The 23,161-nt window shown below is 45.5% G+C and overlaps 1 protein-coding gene across 9 annotated transcripts in view; it reads right to left on the bottom strand.

The window, feature by feature from the left end:
* Positions 1 to 23,161, bottom strand: part of LOC118392408 (myelin transcription factor 1-like protein) — a 154,177-nt gene that overhangs the window by 24,842 nt on the left and 106,174 nt on the right. For 8 of the 9 annotated variants that reach the window (XM_052524023.1, XM_052524022.1, XM_052524027.1 and 5 more), the window contains exons 9-13: positions 22,749 to 22,839; positions 17,470 to 17,580; positions 16,931 to 17,163; positions 14,204 to 14,511; positions 2,585 to 2,818 (exon numbers count right to left, since the gene is read on the bottom strand). In XM_052524023.1, coding sequence (XP_052379983.1) covers positions 2,585 to 2,818; positions 14,204 to 14,511; positions 16,931 to 17,163; positions 17,470 to 17,580; positions 22,749 to 22,839 — 977 coding nt within the window. The remainder of the gene's footprint in view (positions 1 to 2,584; positions 2,819 to 14,203; positions 14,512 to 16,930; positions 17,164 to 17,469; positions 17,581 to 22,748; positions 22,840 to 23,161) is intronic. The other variant, XM_052524028.1, reaches the window with a different exon arrangement.

Below are 23,161 nucleotides of genomic sequence, written 5' to 3'. Positions count from 1 at the left end.
AATTTTTATTTTATTTTTATTTTTAAATTTGATTTCACTTTATTGAACCAGGTAAGCTAGTTGAGAACAAGTTCTCATTTGCAACTGCGACCTGGCCAAGACAAAGCATAGCAGTGTGAACAGACAACACAGAGTTACACATGGAGTAAACAATTAACAAGTCAATAACACAGTAGAAAAAAAGAGGGTCTATATACAATGTGTGCAAAAGGCATGAGGAGGTAGGCGAATAATTACAATTTTACAGATTAACACTGGAGTGATAAATGATCAGATGGTCATGTACAGGTAGAGATATTGGTGTGCAAAAGAGCAGAAAATGTAAATAAATAAAAACAGTATGGGGATGAGGTAGGTGAAATTGGGTGGGCTATTTACCGATAGACTATGTACAGCTGCAGCAATCGGTTAGCTGCTCAGATAGCAGATGTTTGAAGTTGGTGAGGGAGATAAAAGTCTCCAACTTCAGCGATTTTTGCAATTCGTTCCAGTCACAGGCAGCAGAGAACTGGAACGAAAGGCGGCCAAATGAGGTGTTGGCTTTAGGGATGATCAGTGAGATACACCTGCTGGAGCGCGTGCTACAGGTGGGTGTTGCCATCGTGACCAGTGAACTGAGATAAGGCGGAGCTTTACCTAGCATGGACTTGTAGATGACCTGGAGCCAATGGGTCTGGCGACGAATATGTAGCGAGGGCCAGCCGACTAGAGCATACAGGTTGCAGTGGTGGGTGGTATAAGGTGCTTTAGTAACAAAACGGATCCATGCTCGATTAACAAGCCCAATAACTCTTACGATTAAACCCCTCAACTTCAAGCTTTTAAATCAGACGCTGCAAATGGAGAAATGTACTGCTTGGTTTGCTTTGTGTAATATAAGAGATTCAGAGTACAAGGTATAAAGATGATCTACCAGCCATTAATCATATAATGCTGCTGCTCCTCAATGTATCTCCCCACAGGAGCTGCTGAGGGGAGGACGGCTCATATTAATGGCTGGAACGGGGTGAATGGAATGGCATCAAACACATGGAAACCATGTTTTCTGATGTATTTGATACCATTCCTTTAATTCCGCTCCAGTCATTACCACGAGCCCATCCTCCCCAATTAAGGTGCCACCAACCTCGTGTGATGTCACCAACCATGAATCCACAATAGGGCGCTTCACTGATTAATTGGAATCTCAATTGTATTTCCTTGATTCATCTCCTCTTTCCTTCCCTGCCTCTCAGAGGGAAGGAACCTCATCTTCTGCTCTGTGTCTTGAGAAGCATGGTGTGAGGTATGAAGGAAAAACAATTGAGATTCATCCATTATGATGCAGTACCAACAGCATCCACTAGATGTCAATGAAAGACTATCAGTGGATACTGGATACCCCCATTCTCTCTTCCCCTGGGTGAGCCAAATCAAATCACCATTACCTGCATAGCCGTGGGAAGTAGTTTGGGGGTGGGGGTGCTGTGATGTTTTTGCCGCTCATAGGGTCAGTGCACTAGTTCCGTGAAATATTTAAACTAAATTAAACGTATTTGAATGTTTTACCAGTATTTGTATCTTGAGTCTGATAAGTATCTGTACAAAACAGTTCATTTAATAAAACTTGTGGAATATAAAAATACTTGCTTGATATATGTTTTCCAGTTTCTTGAAATACTTTGCAAACGCAACTCATTCCTATGTGAAAACGGGAATGGTCTATTCATTCCTTTTCCATTCCAGTAGACACCCTCATCCAGAGGATCTTACAGTAGTGAGTGCATATATTATCATACTGGTGCCCCGTGGGATTCAAACCAACAACCATAGCATTGGACGCACCATACTCCACCAACTGATCCACATCATCACAAACCACTTGATGTCTGAATGTACTTCATTCTGCATTGTTTTTCTTCATTTTGATGGAACGTCTACAAACCTAGATGACCAGCCTATGTACAATACAATAATGTACATTAAGTGGTTTGTAAGGATGGTAAATTAATACTGCACAAAAAGTGATTGTTTTCATGTTACTTGATCAAGAAAAATATTTAACTTGATATGGATATTTTGTGTCTTTGCTCATAACTTTCCACCTTTTGATGTAAACGTTTGAGGACAGTGTTTTGTTCTTTCTAGATTCCATTAGAACGACATCACAGAGAAAGGGACAAGGCAACAACGCTTACAATTCCAACACTTGAATCCTGCAGGATTATGTTCCTAATTATACAACTGGCTTTTTTTGACAAAGCATATGTGCTGATATTTTTTGTTGTTGCCCGAGCTACAGATGTCTAGATCATTCCACTAGTACTAGAAAAGACCCAGTACACCACTTTAGTGATTTTTCAGGGGTGCAGCAGCACGCTCAGCACCTCTACTTCCCGCGGCTATGATTACCTGTGTTCTGTCTATGGCTCAATCGGGAATATTGAACGCTCACAGGGAGTAAAATATGTTCTGTATAAACCATCTTTGAATTGTGTCTCCACTGTAAGAGAACATTGAAATAAAATGTTCAATAGATTTGAATGTTGAACACCCCCAAAAAATATGAATACAATACCCATAATGCCGCGGTCCTTCCCCATACCTCTTTGTGATTGTCGTCAGTGATGCGTTTGATCTTTGTGTAGTCCACGGGCAGGTCCCAGCAGTCGGCCTCACTCATCTGGTAGCAGCGGCTGCTGTTGAGCAGGGCCTGGCGCTGGGTGGACATGGGCTGCAGGGGGGTCAGCACCGTGCCACTCCCCTCCGGACCCCCCGGCTGCCCCCGGCTCACACTCAGGTCGAGAGTACTGCTGTCATCCATGTCACCATCAGGACTCTGTCAGAGAGATGGACAAATGGAGGGATTGAGGGAGAGGCAGATCAAATTAAATAAGGATGGAGAAGAGAGCAAGGGAGCACTGTAATTAGATGGTAGGAGGGAAAGAGGAGAGAGAGAATGGAGAGGAGAGAAAATGCAGAGAGGAAGAGAAAGGGTTGAGAGACGGACAAAGCAGAGAGACAGAGGGCTGAGAGAGAGACACAGCAGAGAGAAAGAGGGTTAAGAGAGAAACAAAGCAGAGAAACAGAGAGAGAGTTGAGAGAGAGACAAAGCAGAGAGACAGAGAGAGGGTAGAGAGAGAGACAATGCAGAGAAAAAGAGAGGGTTGAGAGAGAAACAATGCAGAGAAACAGAGAGAGAGTTGAGAGAGAGACAAAACAGAGACAGAGAGAAGGTTGAGAGAGAGAGAGAGGGTTGAGAGATTGACAGGGCAGAGACAGAGAGAGGGTTGAGAGAGAGAGACAATGCAGAGAGACAGAGAGAGGGTTTGAGAGAGAGACAATGCAGAGAAAAAGTGAGGGTTGAGAGAGAAACAATGCAGAGAAACAGAGAGAGTTGAGAGAGACAAAACAGAGAGAGAGAGAAGGTTGAGAGAGAGAGACAAAGCAGAGAGACAGAGAGAGGGTTGAGAGAGAGAGACAGAGAGAGGGTTGAGCGAGAGGCAAAGCAGAGAGACAGAAAGAGGGTTGAGAGATTGACAAAGCAGAGACAGAGAAAGGATTGAGTGGGAGACAAAGCAGAGATGGAGAGGGTTGAGAGAGAGAGAGACAAAGCAGAGAGACATAGACAGGGTTGAGAGGGAGAGACAAAGCAGAGAGACAGATACAGGGTTGAGAGAGAGACAAAGCAGAGACAGACAGGATTGAGAGAGAGACAAAGCAGAGAAAGAGAGAAGGTTGAGAGCGAGACAAAGCAGAGACAGACAGGGTTGAGAGAGAGACAAAGCAGAGATAGAGAGAAGGTTGAGGGTGAGACAAAGCAGAGATAGAGAGAATGTTGAGAGAGAGACAAAGCAGAGATAGAGAGAAGGTTGAGAGCGAGACAAAGCAGAGATAGAGAGAATGTTGAGTAAGAGACAAAGCAGAGATAGAGAGAATGTTGAGAGAGAGAGACAAAGCAGAGACAGAGAGAATGTTGAGAGAGAGACAAAGCAGATATAGAGAGAATGTTGAGAGAGAGACAAAGCAGAGATAGAGAGAAGGTTGAGAGTGAGACAAAGCAGAGATAGAGAGAATGTTGAGAGAGAGACAAAGCAGAGATGGAGAGAATGTTGAGAGAGAGACAAAGCAGAGATAGAGAGAATGTTGAGAGAGAGACAAAGCAGCGACAGAGAGAATGTTGAGAGAGAGACAAAGCAGAGATAGAGAGAATGTTGAGAGAGAGACAAAGCAGCGACAGAGAGAATGTTGAGAGAGAGACAAAGCAGAGATAGAGAGAATGTTGAGAGAGAGACAAAGCAGAGACAGACAGAGGTTTGATATAGAGAAACAGAGGGGGAGAAAGAGAGAGTCAAAGCAGTGAGACAGATAGAGGGTTGAGAGAGAGACAAAGCAGAGAGACAAATAGAGGGTTGAGATAGAGACAAAGCATAGAGACAGAGAGAGGTTTGAGAGAGAGACAAAGCAGAGAGGGCAGAGAGAGAGAGAGAGAGAGAGAGAGAGAGAGAGAGAGAGAGAGAGAGAGAGAGAGAGAGAGAGAGAGAAAACAGAGAGGGAGAGAGAGAGAGAGAGAGAGAGAGAGAGAGAGAGAGAGAGAGAGAGAGAGAGAGAGAGAGAGAGAGAGAGAGACAAAGAAGGCTAGAGGTCAGGATCAGATGAGCTCCTGCTTTTTTCAGCATTTTCTTAAAATAATATAGATACATTTTTTGTCAGGAACATATACAGGATGCTACCCTCTACAACATAACCCTCACTTCAAATCAAAACTCAAAACCTACAACCTAATTTTGGACGGAACTACGGAATCACCTTGAAGGTTTACAACTACCAAGGATTATTATTATATACAGCAAATTCTCTGGAAAACAACAGAAACCTGAAAGCACCATCCAACCTGGAACTGAGTGAGTAATGTTTAGTCTGAAACAATATTTTATTTCCAAAAGCCAAGAAGAAAAATACACTACATTACTTTATAAGGACTGAACTCTAACATAATTCTACCAAGCTTGATACAGCTTCAATTAGCACTGACATGTCAAGTGAGAGGTGTCAAAGCCCTTGAGCCCTACAATCTAAGCTAGATGCCCTCAATCTCACACAAATCATCAAGGAACCCACCAGGTACAACCCTAAATCTGTAAACAAGGGCACCCTCATAGACGTCATCCTGACCAACTGGCACTCCAAATACACCTCCGCTGTCTTCAACCAGGATCTCAGCGATCACTGCCTCATTGCCTTTATCCGCTACGGAGCCGCAGTCAAACGACTACCCCTCATCACTGTCAAACGCTCCCTAAAACACTTCTGTGAGCAGGCCTTTCTAATCGACCTGGCCCGGGTATCCTGGAAGGACATTGACCTCATCCCGTCAGTTGAGGATGCCTGGTCATTCTTTAAAAGTAACTTCCTCACCATTTTAGATTTTTTTTTACCTTTATTTTTATTTAGATTTCAGATAGATAAGCATGCTCCGTTCAAAAAATGCAGAACTAAGAACAGATATAGCCCTTGGTTCACTCCAGACCTGACTGCCCTCGACCAGCACAAAAACATCCTGTGGCGGACTGCAATAGCATCGAATAGTCCCCGCGATATGCAACTGTTCAGGGAAGTCGGGAACCAATACACGCAGTCAGTCAGGAAAGCTAAGGCCAGCTTCTTCAGGCAGAAATTTGCATCCTGTAGCTCCAACTCCAAAAAGTTCTGGGACACTGTGAAGTCCATGGAGAACAAGAGCACCTCCTCCCAGCTACCCACTGCACTGAGGCTAGGTAACACGGTCACCACCGATAAATCCATGATTATCGAAAACTTCAACAAGCATTTCTCAACGGCTGGCCATGCCTTCCGCCTGGCTACTCCAACCTCGGCCAACAGCTCCGACCCCCCGCAGCTACTCGCCCAAGCCTCTCCAGGTTCTCCTTTACCCAAATCCAGATAGCAGATTTTCTGAAAGAGCTGCAAAACCTGGACCTGTACAAATCAGCTGGGCTTGACAATCTGGACCCTCTATTTCTGAAACTATTCGCCGCCATTGTCGCAACCCCTATTGCCAGCCTGTTCAACCTCTCTTTCATATCGTCTGAGATCCCCAAGGATTGGAAAGCTGCCGCAGTCATCCCCCTCTTCAAAGGGGGAGACACCCTGGACCCAAACTGTTACAGACCTATATCCATCCTGCCCTGCCTATCTAAGGTCTTCGAAAGCCAAGTCAACAAACAGGTCACTGACCATCTCGAATCCCACCGTACCTTCTCCGCTGTGCAATCTGGTTTCTGAGCCGGTCACGGGTGCACCTCAGCCACGCTCAAGGTACTAAACGATATCATAACCGCCATCGATAAAAGACAGTACGGTGCAGCCATCTTCATTGACCTTGCCAAGGCTTTCGACTCTGTCAATCCCCATATTCTTATCGGCAGACTCAGTAGCCTCGGTTTTTCTGATGACTGCCTTGCCTGGTTCACCAACCACTTTGCAGACAGAGTTCAGTTTGTCAAATCGGAGGGCATGCTGTCTGGTCCTCTGGAAGTCTCTATGGGGGTGCCACAGGGTTCAATTCTCGGGCCGACTCTTTTCTCTGTATATATCAATGATGTTGCTCTTGCTGCGGGCGATTCCCTGATCCACCTCTACGCAGACAACACCATTCTATATACTTCCGGCCCGTCCTTGGACACTGTGCTATCTAACCTCCAAACGAGCTTCAATGCCATACAACACTCCTTCTGTGGCCTCCAACTGTTCTTAAACGCTAGTAAAACCAAATGCATGCTTTTCAACCGTTCGCTGCGTGCACCCGCACGCCTGACTAGCATCACCACCCTGGATGGTTCCGACCTTGAATATGTGGACATCTATAAGTACCTTAGGTGTCTGGCTAGACTGTAACCTCTCCTTCCAGACTCATATCAAACATCTCCAATCGAAAATCAAATCTAGAGTCGGCTTTCTATTCCGCAACTCACGCCACCAAACTTACCCTAGTAAAACTGACTATCCTACCGATCCTCGACTTTGGCGATGTCATCTACAAAATTGCTTCCAACACTCTACTCAGCAAACTGGATGCAGTTTATCACAGTGCCATCCGTTTTGTCACTAAAGCAGCTTATACCACCCACCACTGCGACCTGTATGCTCTAGTCGGCTGGCCCTCGCTACATATTCGTCGCCAGACCCATTGGCTCCAGGTCATCTACAAGTCCATGCTAGGGAAAGCTCCGCCTTATCTCAGTTCACTGGTCACGATGGCAACACCCACCCGTAGCACGCGCTCCAGCAGGTGTATCTCACTGATCATCCCTAAAGCCAACACCTCATTTGGCCGCCTTTCGTTCCAGTTCTCTGCTGCCTGTGACTGGAACGAATTGCAAAAATCGCTGAAGTTGGAGACTTTTATCTCCCTCACCAACTTCAAACATCTGCTATTTGAGCAGCTAACTGATCGCTGCAGGTGTACATAGTCTATTGGTAAATAGCCCACCCAATTTTACCTACCTCTTCCCCATACGGTTTTTATTTATTTACTTTTCTGCTCTTTTGCACACCAATATCTCTACCTGTACATGACCATCTGATCATTTATCACTCCAGTGTTAATCTGCAAAATTGTAATTATTCGGCTACCTCCTCATGCCTTTTGCACACATTGTATATAGACCCTCTTTTTTTCTACTGTGTTATTGACTTTTTAATTGTTTACTCCATGTGTAACTCTGTGTTGTCTGTTCACACTGCTATGCTTTATCTTGGCCAGGTTGCAGTTGCAAATGAGAACTTGTTCTCAACTAGCCTACCTGGTTAAATAAAGGTGAAATCAAATAAAAACATAATAATGGCAGGAGAGTCACACAGTCTACTCCAACCACATGGAGAGGCCTTAGAAGCTGCCTCCTGCTGTTCAGAGGTCATTCAAATACAGTACCCTGTGTATGTAAAGAATGATAAGGCAAGAGAAGATTACAAAATGAAGCTCCTTATGGAAAATCAAGAGACACTTTTTGCTGACTGTCACGTTCTGACCTTAGTTCCTTTGTTTTGTCTTTGTTTTAGTATGGTCAGGGAGTGAGTTCGGGTGGGCAGTCTATGTTCCTTCCTCTATAATTTGGGATTTCTGTGTTTGGCCTGGTATGGTTCTCAATCAGAGGCAGCTGTCAATTGTTGTCCCTGATTGAGAACCATACTTAGGTAGCCTGGTTGTCCCTGATTGAGAACCATACTTAGGTAGCCTGGTTGTCCCTGATTGAGAACCATACTTAGGTAACCTGGTTTCACTTTTGAGTTGTGGGTGATTATTTTCCGTGTCAGTGTTTGTTCCACACAGAACTGTTTCGGTTTTGTTATTTCACGTTGTCGTTTATTGTTTTGCTCAGTGTTCATTATTCTTATTAAACAATATGGACACTTACCATGCTGCGCATTGGTCCTCCGATCCTTTCTACTACTCCTCTTCGTCAGAATCACAATCGTTACACTGACTATAACAAAAATGGGAACATCAGCAACCTTATCTTCCACACAAACCATCCCCTGGCATGGCACAGTGCTATATTAGCACACTACCCCTTTATTAAGAGAGGGGGTGTTAACTAGGGGTGACAACTCAGGATACTTGACAACGAGGACTCTGAGTCAGCTAATATAAATCTCTGGAACAGTAATGGTACAGGGCAACCCCAAACAGTTTCAGCTTGACTTTCACCTAATCAAAGAATTAGCCCAACAGGAGAAGCTCTCCCTTGAGAAAGATACCCCCACCCCGAGCGGGTCAGACCAGACCTCTTCATTATATAACTCCACAGACGAGCCACCCCCAGCGGAAAGTCAACCTCCCAGCACAGAGTACTACCCCCTCATTGAAATGAAGGATACATTTACCCAGCTGGAGATAAGGCAGGTGGAGCTGGAACAGCAGGTGATCACACTCCAGTCAGCACAAACCCAGACAACAGTCCAGCACAACAACACCCCCTTAACCAGACCCGGAGATCTGGAGGTGGAGAGAGACATATCTGCACTCCGGACTGTGGTAAGACAACTTCAACAGGAGAAAGAGCAGGAGCAGGAGAAGAACAGAGCATTAGAGGATAGGATCAGACTGCTGGAGGAGAGGTTGAGGGGGATATTGTGTGACTGAGAACAACCCACTAGAGAGGTGGCCACCCACACAGAGAAGCCAGCAGAACAGCCCACCTCAGCACCCAACAAAAGTCTCGACACCACAGCAGAACAGTCCACACCAGACCCTGACCATTGCGTCGACATCACAGCAGAACAGACAAATCAAGCCCAGGGCTCTCACCCCCTCTGAGCACCCCCCCGTTAGCCACCCTGATAGCCCTTCTGACAACCCCCCCACCCCCACTGAGAACATACACAAGACACAGATTGTTCTCCTTATGGACTCAAATGGGAAATATACACAAGAAAAAAAAAACGTTTTCCCAAATGCAGTGTGTCTAAACTCTGCTGTCCACACACCCAGCGCGCCCTAGACCTTCTGTCTGAGGACCAACTAGGTTCACCTAGCCACATAATAATACACACAGGCACACACTACCTGAAAGCACGCAGGAAAGGGTGGCCACAGCACTGAAGGGAGTGATTGAAAAAGCTTCTTCCCAACTCACAAGTGGTTATCTCCACCCTCCTACCACGAAAAGACTTCCCCCTGCCACAATACAGCAGGTAAACGCAAGTATTTCCCGTGACTGTGCCTCAAAACCAAATGTTTTCCTGGCCCACCACTCCACCCTGGACTTGAACAGCCTCTATGACCAGGTCCACTTCTACAAAGCAGCAGTGACCACCTTCGCCCGGACTCTAAAGGACATCGCTCTCAAATGTATCCCCAACACTTCACACAGGAGCAACAGATCAATAGACACCCCGCCCAGACCAGCGAGACACCCTCCCAAACCTGCGGGACCCCCCCAGGACCTACACATAGAGGACCCACGCCAAGAGGACTTACATCCAGACCACAGCACCACCAGCCACATCCACACCCCCACCTGGTCTGAGGCCAAACCACACAACCAACACTTTATGGAACACAAAGCCTTCACTATATCATCCTGGAATATCCAAGGCCTGAGGAAACCTGGTATAGAGGAGACGGAGACACTGGTTGCCCTCTAGGTCACAGAGAGCTGGTAGTCCCATCCACCAAACTACCAGGTGTGAAACAAGGAAGGGACTCAGGGGGTATGCTAATTTGGTATAGAGCAGACCTAACTCACTGTAACGACTTCCACCGAAGTTGTTCCCTCTCCTTGTTCGGGCGGTGTTCGGAGGTCGACGTCACTGGCTTTCTAGCTGCTATCGATCCATGTTTCATTTTTCCTTTTGTTTTGTCTGTTTTACACACCTGGTTCCCATCTCACGATTATGTTCCTTATTTAACCCTCTGGTTTCCCTTTCTGTTTTGTGCGTGATTGTCATTCGTGTGTTGGAGTTCGTATCCTGTTTTCTCTTTTTTTTGTTCCGTTCTCGGGTTGAGTAAATACAGTGGTTTTACTCTTACTTGTGTCCATTGCCTGACTCCTTCGTTATCCTCTAGATAGACTCTGACACTCACTCCATTAAATGAACCAAAACAGGAACATTTTACATTTGGCTAGAAATTCAGAGAAAAATGTCCTCCTGTGTGCTACCTATATCCCCCCAATAGATTCCCCATACTTGAATGAAGACAGCGTCTCCAACCTGGTGGGGGAAATCAATCATTTCCAGGCCCAGAGACATATACTAGTCTGTGGTGACCTAAATGCCAGAACCGAACATGAACCTGACACCCTCAGCACACAGGGGGACAAACACCTGCCTGCAGGTGACAGCATTCCCTCCCCCATATTCCCCCCTAGGCACAACTATGACAACATAACCAACTAAAATGGGTCACAACTCCTGCAGCTCTGTCACACACTGGGTGTGTACATAAGTCAATTGTAGGCTTTTAGGGGACTCCTATGGTAGGTACACCTATAGCTCATCTCTTGGCACTAGTAATGTAGATTACTTTATCTGACCTCAACCTAGAGTCTCTCAGAGCCTTCACAGTCAGCCCACTGACACCCCTATCAGACCACAGCAAAATCACAGTCTACTTGAACAGAGCAATACTCAATAATGAGGCATCAAAGCCAAAGGTACTGAGTAGCATTAAGAAAAGCTACAGATGGAAGGAATGCAGTTTGTAAACCTACCAAAAAACAATTAGGCAACAACAAATTCAATCCCTTTTAGTCAAGGTGTAAACTTGGCAGTAGAACATCTTAACAGTATATTTGACCTCTCAGCTTCCCTATCAAATCTAAAATTCTCAAATAGAAAACCGAAGAAAATGAACAACAATGACAAATGGTTTGATGAAGAATGGCAAAATCTAAGAAGGAAATTGAGAAACCTGTCCGGGACTCCAAAAATGTAGAGTCCCGGAAAACCTGAGTCTACGCCTTTACTATGGTGAATCACTAAAACAATACAGAAATACACTACGGAAAAAGAAGGAACAGCACGTCAGGAATAAGCTCAATGTAATTCATAGACTTGAACCACTTCTGGGAAAATTGGAAAACACTAAACAAACAACATGAAGAGCTTTCTATCCAAAATGGGTAAACCACTTCTCCAAAATGGAGATGTATGGGTAAACCACTTCTCCAAAATGGAGATGTATGGGTAAACCACTTCTCCACTCTTTTTGGCTAAGAATAATAAATAAAAACATATACAGGATCAAATACAAATCGTAGAATCAACTATTAAAGACTACCAGAACCCACTGGATTCTCCAATTACCATGAATGAGCTTCAGGACTAAATAAAAAACCCTCCAACCCAAAAAGGCTTGTGGTGTTGATGGTATCCTTAATGAAATGATCAAATATACAGACAACAAATTCCAATTGGCTATACTAATACTCTTTAACATTATCCTTAGCTCTGGTATCTTCCCCAATATTTGGAACCAAGGACTGATCACCCCAATCCACAAAAGTGGAGACAAATTTGACCCCAATAACTACCGTGGGATATGCATCAATAGCAACCTTGGGAAAATCCTCTATTATCATTAACAGCAGACTCGTACATTTCCTCAATGAAAACAATGTACTGAGCAAATGTCAAATTGGCTTTTTACCAAATTACCGTACAACAGACCATGTTTTCACCCTGCACACCCTAATTGACAACCAACCAAACAAAACAAAGAAAAAGTCTTCTCATTTTTAGTTGATTTCAAAAAAGCCTTCGACTCAATTTAGCATGAGGGTCTGTTATACAAATTGATGAAAAGTGGTGATGCGGGTAAAACATACAACATTATAACACCCAGGTACACAAAAAACATGTGTGAAAATAGGCTAAAAAAACACACAAATTTCTTCCCACGGGGCCGTGGAGTGAGACAGGGATGCAGCTTAAGCCCCACCCTCTTCAACAGATATATCAACAAATTGGCGCAGGCACTAGAAAAGTCTGCAGCACTCTGCAGCACCTCACTCTACTAGAATATGACGTCAAATGTCTACTGTTTGCTGATGATCTGGTGCTTCTGTCACCAACCAAGGAGGGCCTACAGCAGCACCTAGATATTCTGCACAAATTCTGCCAGACCTGGGCAGACCAAAATAATGGTGTTCCAAAAAAAGGTCCAGTTGCCAGGACCACAAATACAAATTCCATCTAGACACCATTGCCCTAGAGCACACCAAAAACTATACATACCTTGGCCTAAACATCAGCACCACAGGTAACTTCCACAAAGCTGTGAACGATCTGAGAGACAAGGCAAGAAGGGCATTCTATGCCATCAAAAGTAACATAAAATTCGACATACCAATTAGGATCTGGCTAAAAATACTTGAAATAGTCATAGAGCCCATTGCCCTTTATGGTTGTGAGGTCTGGGGTCCGCTCACCAACCAAGACTTCACAAAATGGGACAAACACCAAATTGAGACTCTGCATGCAGAATTCTGCAAAAATATCCTCCATGTACAACGTAGAACACCAAATAATGCATGCAGAGCAGAATTAGGCCGATACCCACTAATTATCAAAATCCAGAAAAGAGACGTTCAATTCTACAAACACCTAGAAGGAAGCGATTCCCAAACCGTCCTTCTGTGTAGCTCAGTTGGTAGAGCATGGTGCTTGTAACGCCAGGGTAGTGGGTTCGATTCCCGGGACCACCCATACGTAGAATGTATGCACACATGACTGTAAGTCGCTTTGGATAAAAGCGTCTGCTAAATGGCATATATTATTATTATTATTATATAACAAAGCCATCACCTACAGAGAGATGAACCTGGAGAAGAGTCCCCTAAGCAAGCTGGTCCTGGGGCTCTGTTCACAAACACAAACAGACCACACAGAGCCCCAGGACAGCAATACAATTAGACCCAACCAAGTCATGAGAAAACAAAAAGATAATTACTTGACACATTGGAAAGAATTAACAAAAAAACAGAGCAAACTAGAATGCTATTTGGCCCTATGCAGAGAGTACACAGTGGCAGAATACCTGACCACTGTGACTGACCTAAACCTCAAGGAAAGCTTTGACTATGTACAGACTCAAAGACTGAAATCATCGATCCATTCCAGGCTGTCTGAAAAAGCCAAGGGCTCCACTCCATCGTGCCCACAGTGCATATATTTCTCCCACAGCCTCAGATGCTGTGCTGCTCTCCTGGCTGTGCCTGGCCCTCCACAGTGTAATGAATGGGACACATAATCACAGGATGCTAGGCCAGGCTTCATTATTCTGTGATAAGCAAAGCAGCAATGCCTAAATCAAGTGGCATAGAAAGGCATCTGACACCTAGCCTTGTGGATGAGGGCTCTGACTCATTGCTGACTGGATCAGACAAGGGCCCACTTTTCACTTAACTGACTAATATCCTTAGGTGTGGTAGAGAGGTGTGGTAGGGAGAGATAGAGAGGTGTGGTAGAGAGAGACAGAGAGAAGGTGTGGTTGACAGAGAGAGAGAGAGAGAGAGAGAGAGAGAGAGAGAGAGAGAGAGAGAGAGAGAGAGAGAGAGGTGTGGTAGAGAGAGAGAGAAGGTGTGGAATAGAGAGAGAGAGGTGTGGTAGAGAGAGAGAAGGTGTGGTTGACAGAGAGAGAGTGACAGACAGCAGCGCAGCACCCAAGACCTGCTGGGGAGTGTGGGTGAGGATGAGTCTGGGCTGCAGCCCTCCCTACCTGGGAGAGGAGATCCTGGGGTTTGCCTCCCAGGCCGTGGGGCATCTCCCTGCAGCGCGTGGACAGGTTGAGGATGGCCGTCGCGGCCATGTGAGCAGCCTCTGTATCCTGTGTGTAGTCAAAGCTGCTCTTACTGCAGGTGCTGCTGGCGCTGCTGCCGCCCCCTCCTCCTCCCCCTCCGCAGCTCAGACTGCTGCTGCTGGGAGCGTATCTGCTCGTCGTGCTGCTGGGAGCGTATCTGCTAGTCGTGCTGCTGGGAGCATAGCTGCTAGTCGTGCTGCTGGCTGGGCTCTTACAGTAGTGCTTGGCTGCAGGGAGGGAGCACAGTGGACAGTTCATACACATACATACCTAACACAACATACGGAACACGACATACGGAACACGACATACGGGACACGACATACGGAACACAACATACGTAACACGACATACGGAACACGAAATACGGAACACGAAATACGGAACACGAAATACGGAACACGACATACGGAACACGACATACGGAACACGACATACGGAACACGAAATACGGAACACGAAATACGGAGCACAACATACGGAACACGAAATACGGAACACGACATACGGAACACGACATACGGAACACGAAATACGGAACACGACATACGGAACACGACATACGGAGCACGACGTACGGAGCACGACATACAGAACACGACATATGGAACACGACATACGGAGCACGACATACGGAACACAAAATACAGAACACAAAATACAGAACACAAAATACAGAACACACATGAAGGACAAAACATTATACATGTACACACACTCATACAGACCATGTATACAGAACACTCTTACAGAACATGTATACAGAACACTCATACAGAACACACATACAGAACATGTATACAGAACACACATACAGAACACACATACAGAACACACATACGGAACACTCATATGGAACACTCATACAGAACATGTATACAGAACACTCTTACAGAACACTCATACAGAACACACATACAGAACATGTATACAGAACACACACACAGAACATGTATACAGAACACTCTTACAGAACATGTATACAGAACACGCATACAGAACACACATACAGAACATGTATACAGAACACACACAGAACATGTATACAGAACACTCATACAGAACATGTATACAGAACACTCATACAGAACATGTATACAGAACTCTCATACAGAACACGTATACAGAACACACATACAGAACACCCACACAGAACACTCATACAGAACACTCATACAGAATACACATGCAGAACACTCATACAGAACATGTATTGAGAACACTCATACAGAATATGTATACAGAACACATATACAGAACACTCATACAGAACACTCATACAGAACACTGATACAGAACACTCATAGAGAACACTCATACAGAACACACATACAGAACACTGATACAGAACACTCATACAGAACATGTATACAGAACATGCATACAGTAACAGACAATAATGATACTGAAGCAGAAGGCCAGATTTTACCCCCCAAAAAGAACAACATGAAATGGAGATGTATAGAAAGACATGACATATACATTTAGAGGACACAGACAGACAGACAGACAGACAGACAGACAGACAGACAGACAGACAGACAGACAGATAGATAGATAGATAGATAGATAGATAGATAGATAGATAGATAGATAGATAGATAGATAGATAGATAGACAGACAGACAGACAGACAGACAGACAGACAGACAGACAGACAGACAGACAGACAGACAGACAGACAGACAGACAGACAGACAGACAGACAGACAGACAGACAGACAGACAGAGAGTGAGATAGATAGATAGATAGATAGATAGATAGATAGATAGATAGATAGATAGATAGATAGATAGATAGATAGATAGATAGATAGACAGACAGACAGACAGACAGACAGACAGACAGACAGACAGACAGACAGACAGACAGACAGACAGACAGACAGACAGACAGACAGACAGACAGACAGACAGACAGACAGAGAGTGAGATAGATAGATAGATAGATAGATAGATAGATAGATAGATAGATAGATAGATAGATAGATAGATAGATAGATAGATAGATAGATAATTACTAACACCTACAGGGAAGTCTTTCAATGGAAGGTTTGCTCCATGGTGAATGCTGTGTGAGAGCAAATGATTGTGCTCTTGGTTGGAGAAAGAGGAGAGGGCGACAGAGATGGAGAGCACGAGGAGAGAGCTAGAGGGAGAGAGAGAGCGCGCAAGCAAGAGGGATGGGAGTGGTGTGAATATGGTCTTGGCAGTAAGGGTTTGCAGGCAGCAGAGTGTGTGAGCGAGCGGGGAATGCAGAAGCCCTGAACACATCCACATTACAGGGAGCTGAGACAAAAACCTTCCAACCAGCAGCTCCAAAATGAATCAAACAAATGGGTTGTGTTCTATGTTCATCTCCAATCCAGATTGGGGTTGTTCTCTCTAATTGTGAAGTATGCAAAATCAAATTGATGGAAATAAAAACATTGGTTTTAGGCATGCACATGTACTGTATTTCAATAGTTCATCTGCATTGTATAAGTGTCGAGTCTATCGCTTGTTCAACATATTTACAACATTGTCAAAGCACAGATCTAGAATCTGGGAATAATGTGTGTGTGCGTTCGTGTGTGTGTGTTCGTGTGTGTGTGTGCCAACATGCGTGCGTGCATGCATCAGAGAGCACAAGCAGTCGTTCCCTACCATCATATCCTTTGGGTGAGGTGTCTGTGTCCCGTCCGTGGGCTTTGGGGGCCAGGCCTGTCTTCCCCCTGCTGTAGACGTGGTGCTGGCTGTCGTAGCCTTGGCCGTAGTCGAAGCTGGTCTTGGAGTACTTCTCCAGCTCCTTGGCCAGGTTGGAGCGCGGCGTGCTGGTGGACACGTTATTTTTGTAACCGTACTGTGGGATCTCCAGCTGTTTCACAAAGCACATTGGCCTGGAAGATAACCATGGACAGGGGGGGGGCGTGTTTGTGTACACGCGGTGAGAGCGGTCTGACTGTCTGACTGCATGGTGTACGTCCTCACTGAACCACTAGGGGGACTTCATTTGTAAGAGCATGAATCATAAGCGCTGCTACGGTAGGCATTCTATTGTTCTTTCTACATCTACATGAAGAAGGATTTGAAAGCAGAGAGAGTGATGGAGGCCAGTGTTTACATTCACGGCTACAGGGAATGCACTGGGATGAGCGGGGAGGCTGGGGGAGTGGTGGTCATGTGATGAGGGTGTGAGTGAGTACCTCAGCACACGATCTGATGCCTGGCTGGACTTGGGGCCCCCGTCACATGGGATGTGCTTCTCTTGGACTTTAACCATCTTCTCTGCAGCGGCGATGGGGCACCCCGAGAGACTGCAACAGCATTCATACAATGGAGTGAGGCCTAATTAGCCAGAACACACTCACACATGCACACACACAAACACTGTATGCTCGCACGCACACACACACACACACACACACACACACACACACACACACACACACACACACACACACACACACACACACACACACACACACACACACACAACACACAACCCACTTGCACAGACACATAAACACCCCCCCCACACACACGTGCCTACACTCTGCCTCTCCGATAACAGACACATCCTATCAATCAACTAAATTTGGCTTTGATTTAAACAGAATTGCCTTTTTTAAGCTATAAAATGGAGCCCCACTAATGAATTATGTATTTCCTATGGCCTAGTTTTTTATTGCAAAGCCGGAGCTTTGCAGATACATATTATTGGCTGCCTGGGCATGAGGGGCTGCTGAGCTTCAGAGAGATCCCCTCAGCTAGATACTGCAGTCCTTTCAGAGGCATTCTGGGTAGGCTCAGTGGGGAGAACTGATTAACCACCTTGCCAGCTACTGTACTCCCTTCTCTCCTCCTCACCTCCTCTACATGCCTTCCCCTGTTGTTCTCTCCCCCTCTCCCCCTCTCCCTCTCTCGCCTCTCATCCTCACCTCCTCTACATGCCTTCCCCTGTTGTCCTCTCCTCCTCTCCCCCTCTCCCCCTCTCCCCCTCTCGCCTCTCATCCTCACCTCCTCTACATGCATTACCCTGTTGTCCTCTCCCCCTCTCCCCCTCTCGCCTCTCATCCTCACCTCCTCTACATGCCTTCCCCTGTTGTCCTCTCCTCCTCTCCCCCTCTCGCCTCTCATCCTCACCTCCTCTACATGCCTTCCCCTGTCGTCCTCTCCCTCTCCCCCTCTCGCCTCTCCCCCTCTCGCCTCTCATCCTCACCTCCTCTACGTGCCTTCCCCTGTTGTCCTCTCCTCCTCTCCCCCTCTCCCCCTCTCCCCCTCTCGCCTCTCATCCTCACCTCCTCTACATGCATTACCCTGTCGTCCTCTCCCTCTCCCCCTCTCGCCTCTCATCCTCACCTCCTCTACATGCCTTCCCCTGTCGTCCTCTCCTCCTCTCCCGCTCTCGCCTCTCGTCCTCTCCGCCTTCCCCTCTCCCCCTCTCTTCCTCTCCCCCTCTCTCCTCTCGTCCTCTCGTCCTCTCCTCCTCTACACGCCTTCCCCTGTCGTCCTCTCCTCCTATCCCCCTCTCGCCTCTCGTCCTCACCTCCTCTACATGCCTTCCTCTATCGTGCTCTCCTCCTCTCCCCCTCTCGCCTCTCGTCCTCTCCGCCTTCCCCAGTCATCCTCTCCTCCTACCCCCCTCTGCCCTCTCCTCCTCCTCTTCTACCCCCTCTCCATCTCTCATACTCTTCCCCCTCTTCCCCTTACCTCCTCTCCTCCTCTACCCTCTCTCCACCTCTCGCTTTCTCCTCCTCTTCTTCTCCTTTCTCCCTCAAATGTTCACCTTATAAGATGCCTCTTTATACACATACAAACCAGTCACTCTCACATACAAACAGGTCACTCTCACATACAAACAGGTCACTCTCACATACAAACAGGTCACTCTCACATACAAACCAGTTACTCTCACATACAAACCAGTCACTCTCACATACAAACCAGTCACTCTCACATAAAAACCAGTCACTCTCACATACAAACAGGTCACTCTCACATACAAACCAGTTACTCTCATATACAAACCAGTTACTCTCACATACAAACCAGTCACTCTCACATACAAACCAGTCACTCTCACATACAAACCAGTCACTCTCACATACAAACCAGTCACTCTCACATACAAACCAGTCACTCTCACATACAAACAAGTCACTCTCACATACAAACCAGTCACTCTCACATACAAACCAGTCACTCTCATATACAAACCAATCACTCTCACATACAAACCAGTCACTCTCACATACAAACCAGTCACTCTCACATACAAACAAGTCACTCTCACATACAAACCAGTCACTCTCACATACAAACCAGTCACTCTCATATACAAACCAATCACTCTCACATACAAACCAGTCACTCTCACATACAAACCAGTCACTCTCACATACAAACAAGTCACTCTCACATACAAACCAGTCACTCTCACATACAAACCAGTCACTCTCATATACAAACCAATCACTCTCACATACAAACCAGTCACTCTCACATACAAACCAGTCACTCTCATATACAAACCAATCACTCTCACATACAAACCAGTCACTCTCACATACAAACCAGTCACTCTCACATACAAACCAGTCACTCTCATATACAAACCAGTCACTCTCACATACAAACCATTCACTCTCACATACAAACCAGTCCCTCTCACATACAAACCATTCACTCTCACATACAAACCAGTCCCTCTCACATACAAACCAGTCACTCTCACATACAAACCAGTCACTCTCACATACAAACCAGTCACTCTCACATACAAACCATTCACTCTCACATACAAACCAGTCCCTCTCACATACAAACCAGTCACTCTCACATACAAACCAGTCACTCTCAAATACACACATGTCACTCTCACATACACACCAGTCACTCTCACATACAAACCAGTCACTCTCACATACAAACCAGTGACTTTCACATACAAACCAGTCACTCTCACATACAAACCAGTCACTCTCACATACAAACCATTCACTCTCACATACAAACCAGTCGCTCTCACATACACACATGTCACTCTCACATACAAACCAGTCACTCTCACATACAAACCAGTCACTCTCACATACACACATGTCACTCTCACATACAAACCAGTCACTCTCACATACAAACCAGTCCCTCTCACATACAAACCAGTCACTCTCACATACAAACCAGTCACTCTCACATACAAACCAGTCACTCTCACATACAAACCAGTCACTCTCACATACACACATGTCACTCTCACATACAAACCAGTCACTCTCACATACAAACCAGTCACTCTCACATACAAACCAGTCACTCTCACATACAAACCAGTCCCTCTCACATACAAACCAGTCCCTCTCACATACAAACCAGTCACTCTCACATACAAACCAGTCACTCTCACATACAAACCAGTCACTCTCACATACAAACCAGTCCCTCTCACATACAAACCAGTCACTCTCACATACAAACCAGTCCCTCTCACATACAAACCAGTCCCTCTCACATACAAACCAGTCACTCTCACATACAAACCAGTCCCTCTCACATACAAACCAGTCACTCTCACATACAAACCAGTCACTCTCACATACAAACCAGTCCCTCTCACATACAAACCAGTCACTCTCACATACAAACCAGTCACTCTCACATACAAACCAGTCACTCTCACATACAAACCAGTCACTCTCACATACAAACCAATCACTCTCACATACAAACCAGTCACTCTCACATACAAACCAGTCACTCTCACATACAAACCAGTCACTCTCATATACAAACCAGTCACTCTCACATACAAACCAATCACTCTCACATACAAACCAGTCACTCTCACATACAAACCAGTCACTCTCACATACAAACCAGTCACTCTCATATACAAACCAGTCACTCTCACATACAAACCAGTCACTCTCACATACAAACCAGTCACTCTCACATACAAACCAGTCACTCTCATATACAAACCAGTCACTCTCACATACAAACCAGTCACTCTCACATACAAACCAGTCACTCTCACATACAAACCAGTCACTCTCACATACAAACCAGTCACTCTCATATACAAACCAGTCACTCTCACATACAAACCAGTCACTCTCACATACAAACCAGTCACTCTCACATACAAACCAGTCACTCTCACATACAAACCAGTCCCTCTCACATACAAACCAGTCCCTCGCACATACAAACCAGTCCCTCTCACATACAAACCAGTCACTCTCACATACAAACCAGTCACTCTCACATACAAACCAGTCACTCTCATATACAAACCAGTCACTCTCACATACAAACCAATCACTCTCACATACAAACCAGTCACTCTCACATACAAACCAATCACTCTCACATACAAACCAGTCACTCTCACATACAAACCAGTCCCTCTCACATACAAACCAGTCCCTCGCACATACACACTGGCAGTGGTTTTGTGTGAGAGATGAATGTGGTCTCTGGGCCTCTCCTAATAGTTTCATATCTGTGCCATAAATAAAACATTGATACAGCCGGAACACACACACAGTCACAGACAGACACACGCAGATTTCAAAGTGGTGAGGACCGTGTGACAAACTGACAGGACTGCTGTCAGTATCATCGAGTTTCCATGACAACAGCGAGGAGGAGAGAATTGAGAGACACATGTACAGAATTCTCTCTTTTTTTCATATGTCTTGCTATGCACTGCTCCCCAACACTACTAATGACTACACGGTGTGCGTGCCAGTCCCAAAGGACGTGTTCTATATAACATAGCCTCCAGCAACTGGGGATGGTAAGGGAGGTGTGTGTGTGTGTGTGTGTGTGTGTGTGTGTGTGTGTGTGTGTGTGTGTGTGTGTGTGTGTGTGTGTGTGTGTGTGTGTGTGTGTGTGTGTGTGTGTGTGTGTTATTGTCTAGGTACCTATATACAGTATGTACAGAACATTGACTAACTGTCTTGTTGGAAAGGTGGCATCCTATGACGGTGCCACGTTGAAACTCACTGAGCTCTACGTTAAGGCCGCTCTACTGCCAATGTTTGTCTATGGAGATTGTGTGCTCAATTGTATACACCTGTCAGCAATGGGTGTGGCTGAAATAGCCGAATCCACTAATTTGAAGGGGTGTCCACAAAATGTTGTATTTGAAGGGGTGTCCGTGTATAGGTGTATGTATAGGTGTGTGTTTGTGTGGCGCAGTATGCAGAATGTACTCATCTTAGCATCCTCCAGGCTTTGTGCTGCTCTACTGGGAGACCGTGGCTCAGCCTCTAAACCCACCTCGCTACAAACAATAGATTCCTGACCCTGAGATACACTGGTAGCCAGTGACTATGACAACCCCACATATTCCTCTTTTTTACTTTTTTTCTCTCTCTTACATCCTGAACAAAGAGATCAGACTATAAATGTAGCTATTCCATTATTTATTATTTTCTCTCCCAGTGCATGCCCTGCCTGGTTGCCAGCCACTCACCTGCGGTGGGAGTTCCTGTTGCTATTGACATGGCCACGCCCCGAGCAGCCAGGAGTAGGGCACTTTAGAACATTTTCATACATTGCAAGAACTTAGGACAGACAGGGAGAGGTGAGAGAGACAGCGAGGGGTTAGGAGCACCCAGAGTCAGTGGTTATTGTCCAATTATAATTTGTTAGTGAGCAGAAAAAGTGTCATGCACTGTTACCGTCAACTGTCCTGTTGATGCTCATGCAAGCAGCAGAAAAATAATGGAGTGAATCAAGCAGCATTCAAATGTAGTTGGCGTGTTGTTAGTCATTCTGAAGCATCTTGATGGACTAATCCATAAGAATTGAAAATGGTATGTAGGCAGACATTTGCTGTGATATTTAATGTTACATATGACATATTATAAACTGGGTGGTTCAAGC

Source organism: Oncorhynchus keta, chromosome 8, assembly GCF_023373465.1.
Source record: "Oncorhynchus keta strain PuntledgeMale-10-30-2019 chromosome 8, Oket_V2, whole genome shotgun sequence".
Lineage (NCBI taxonomy): Eukaryota > Metazoa > Chordata > Actinopteri > Salmoniformes > Salmonidae > Oncorhynchus > Oncorhynchus keta.
Note: the sequence above shows the minus strand (reverse complement) of the source record. Positions and strands in the feature narration are given on the sequence as shown.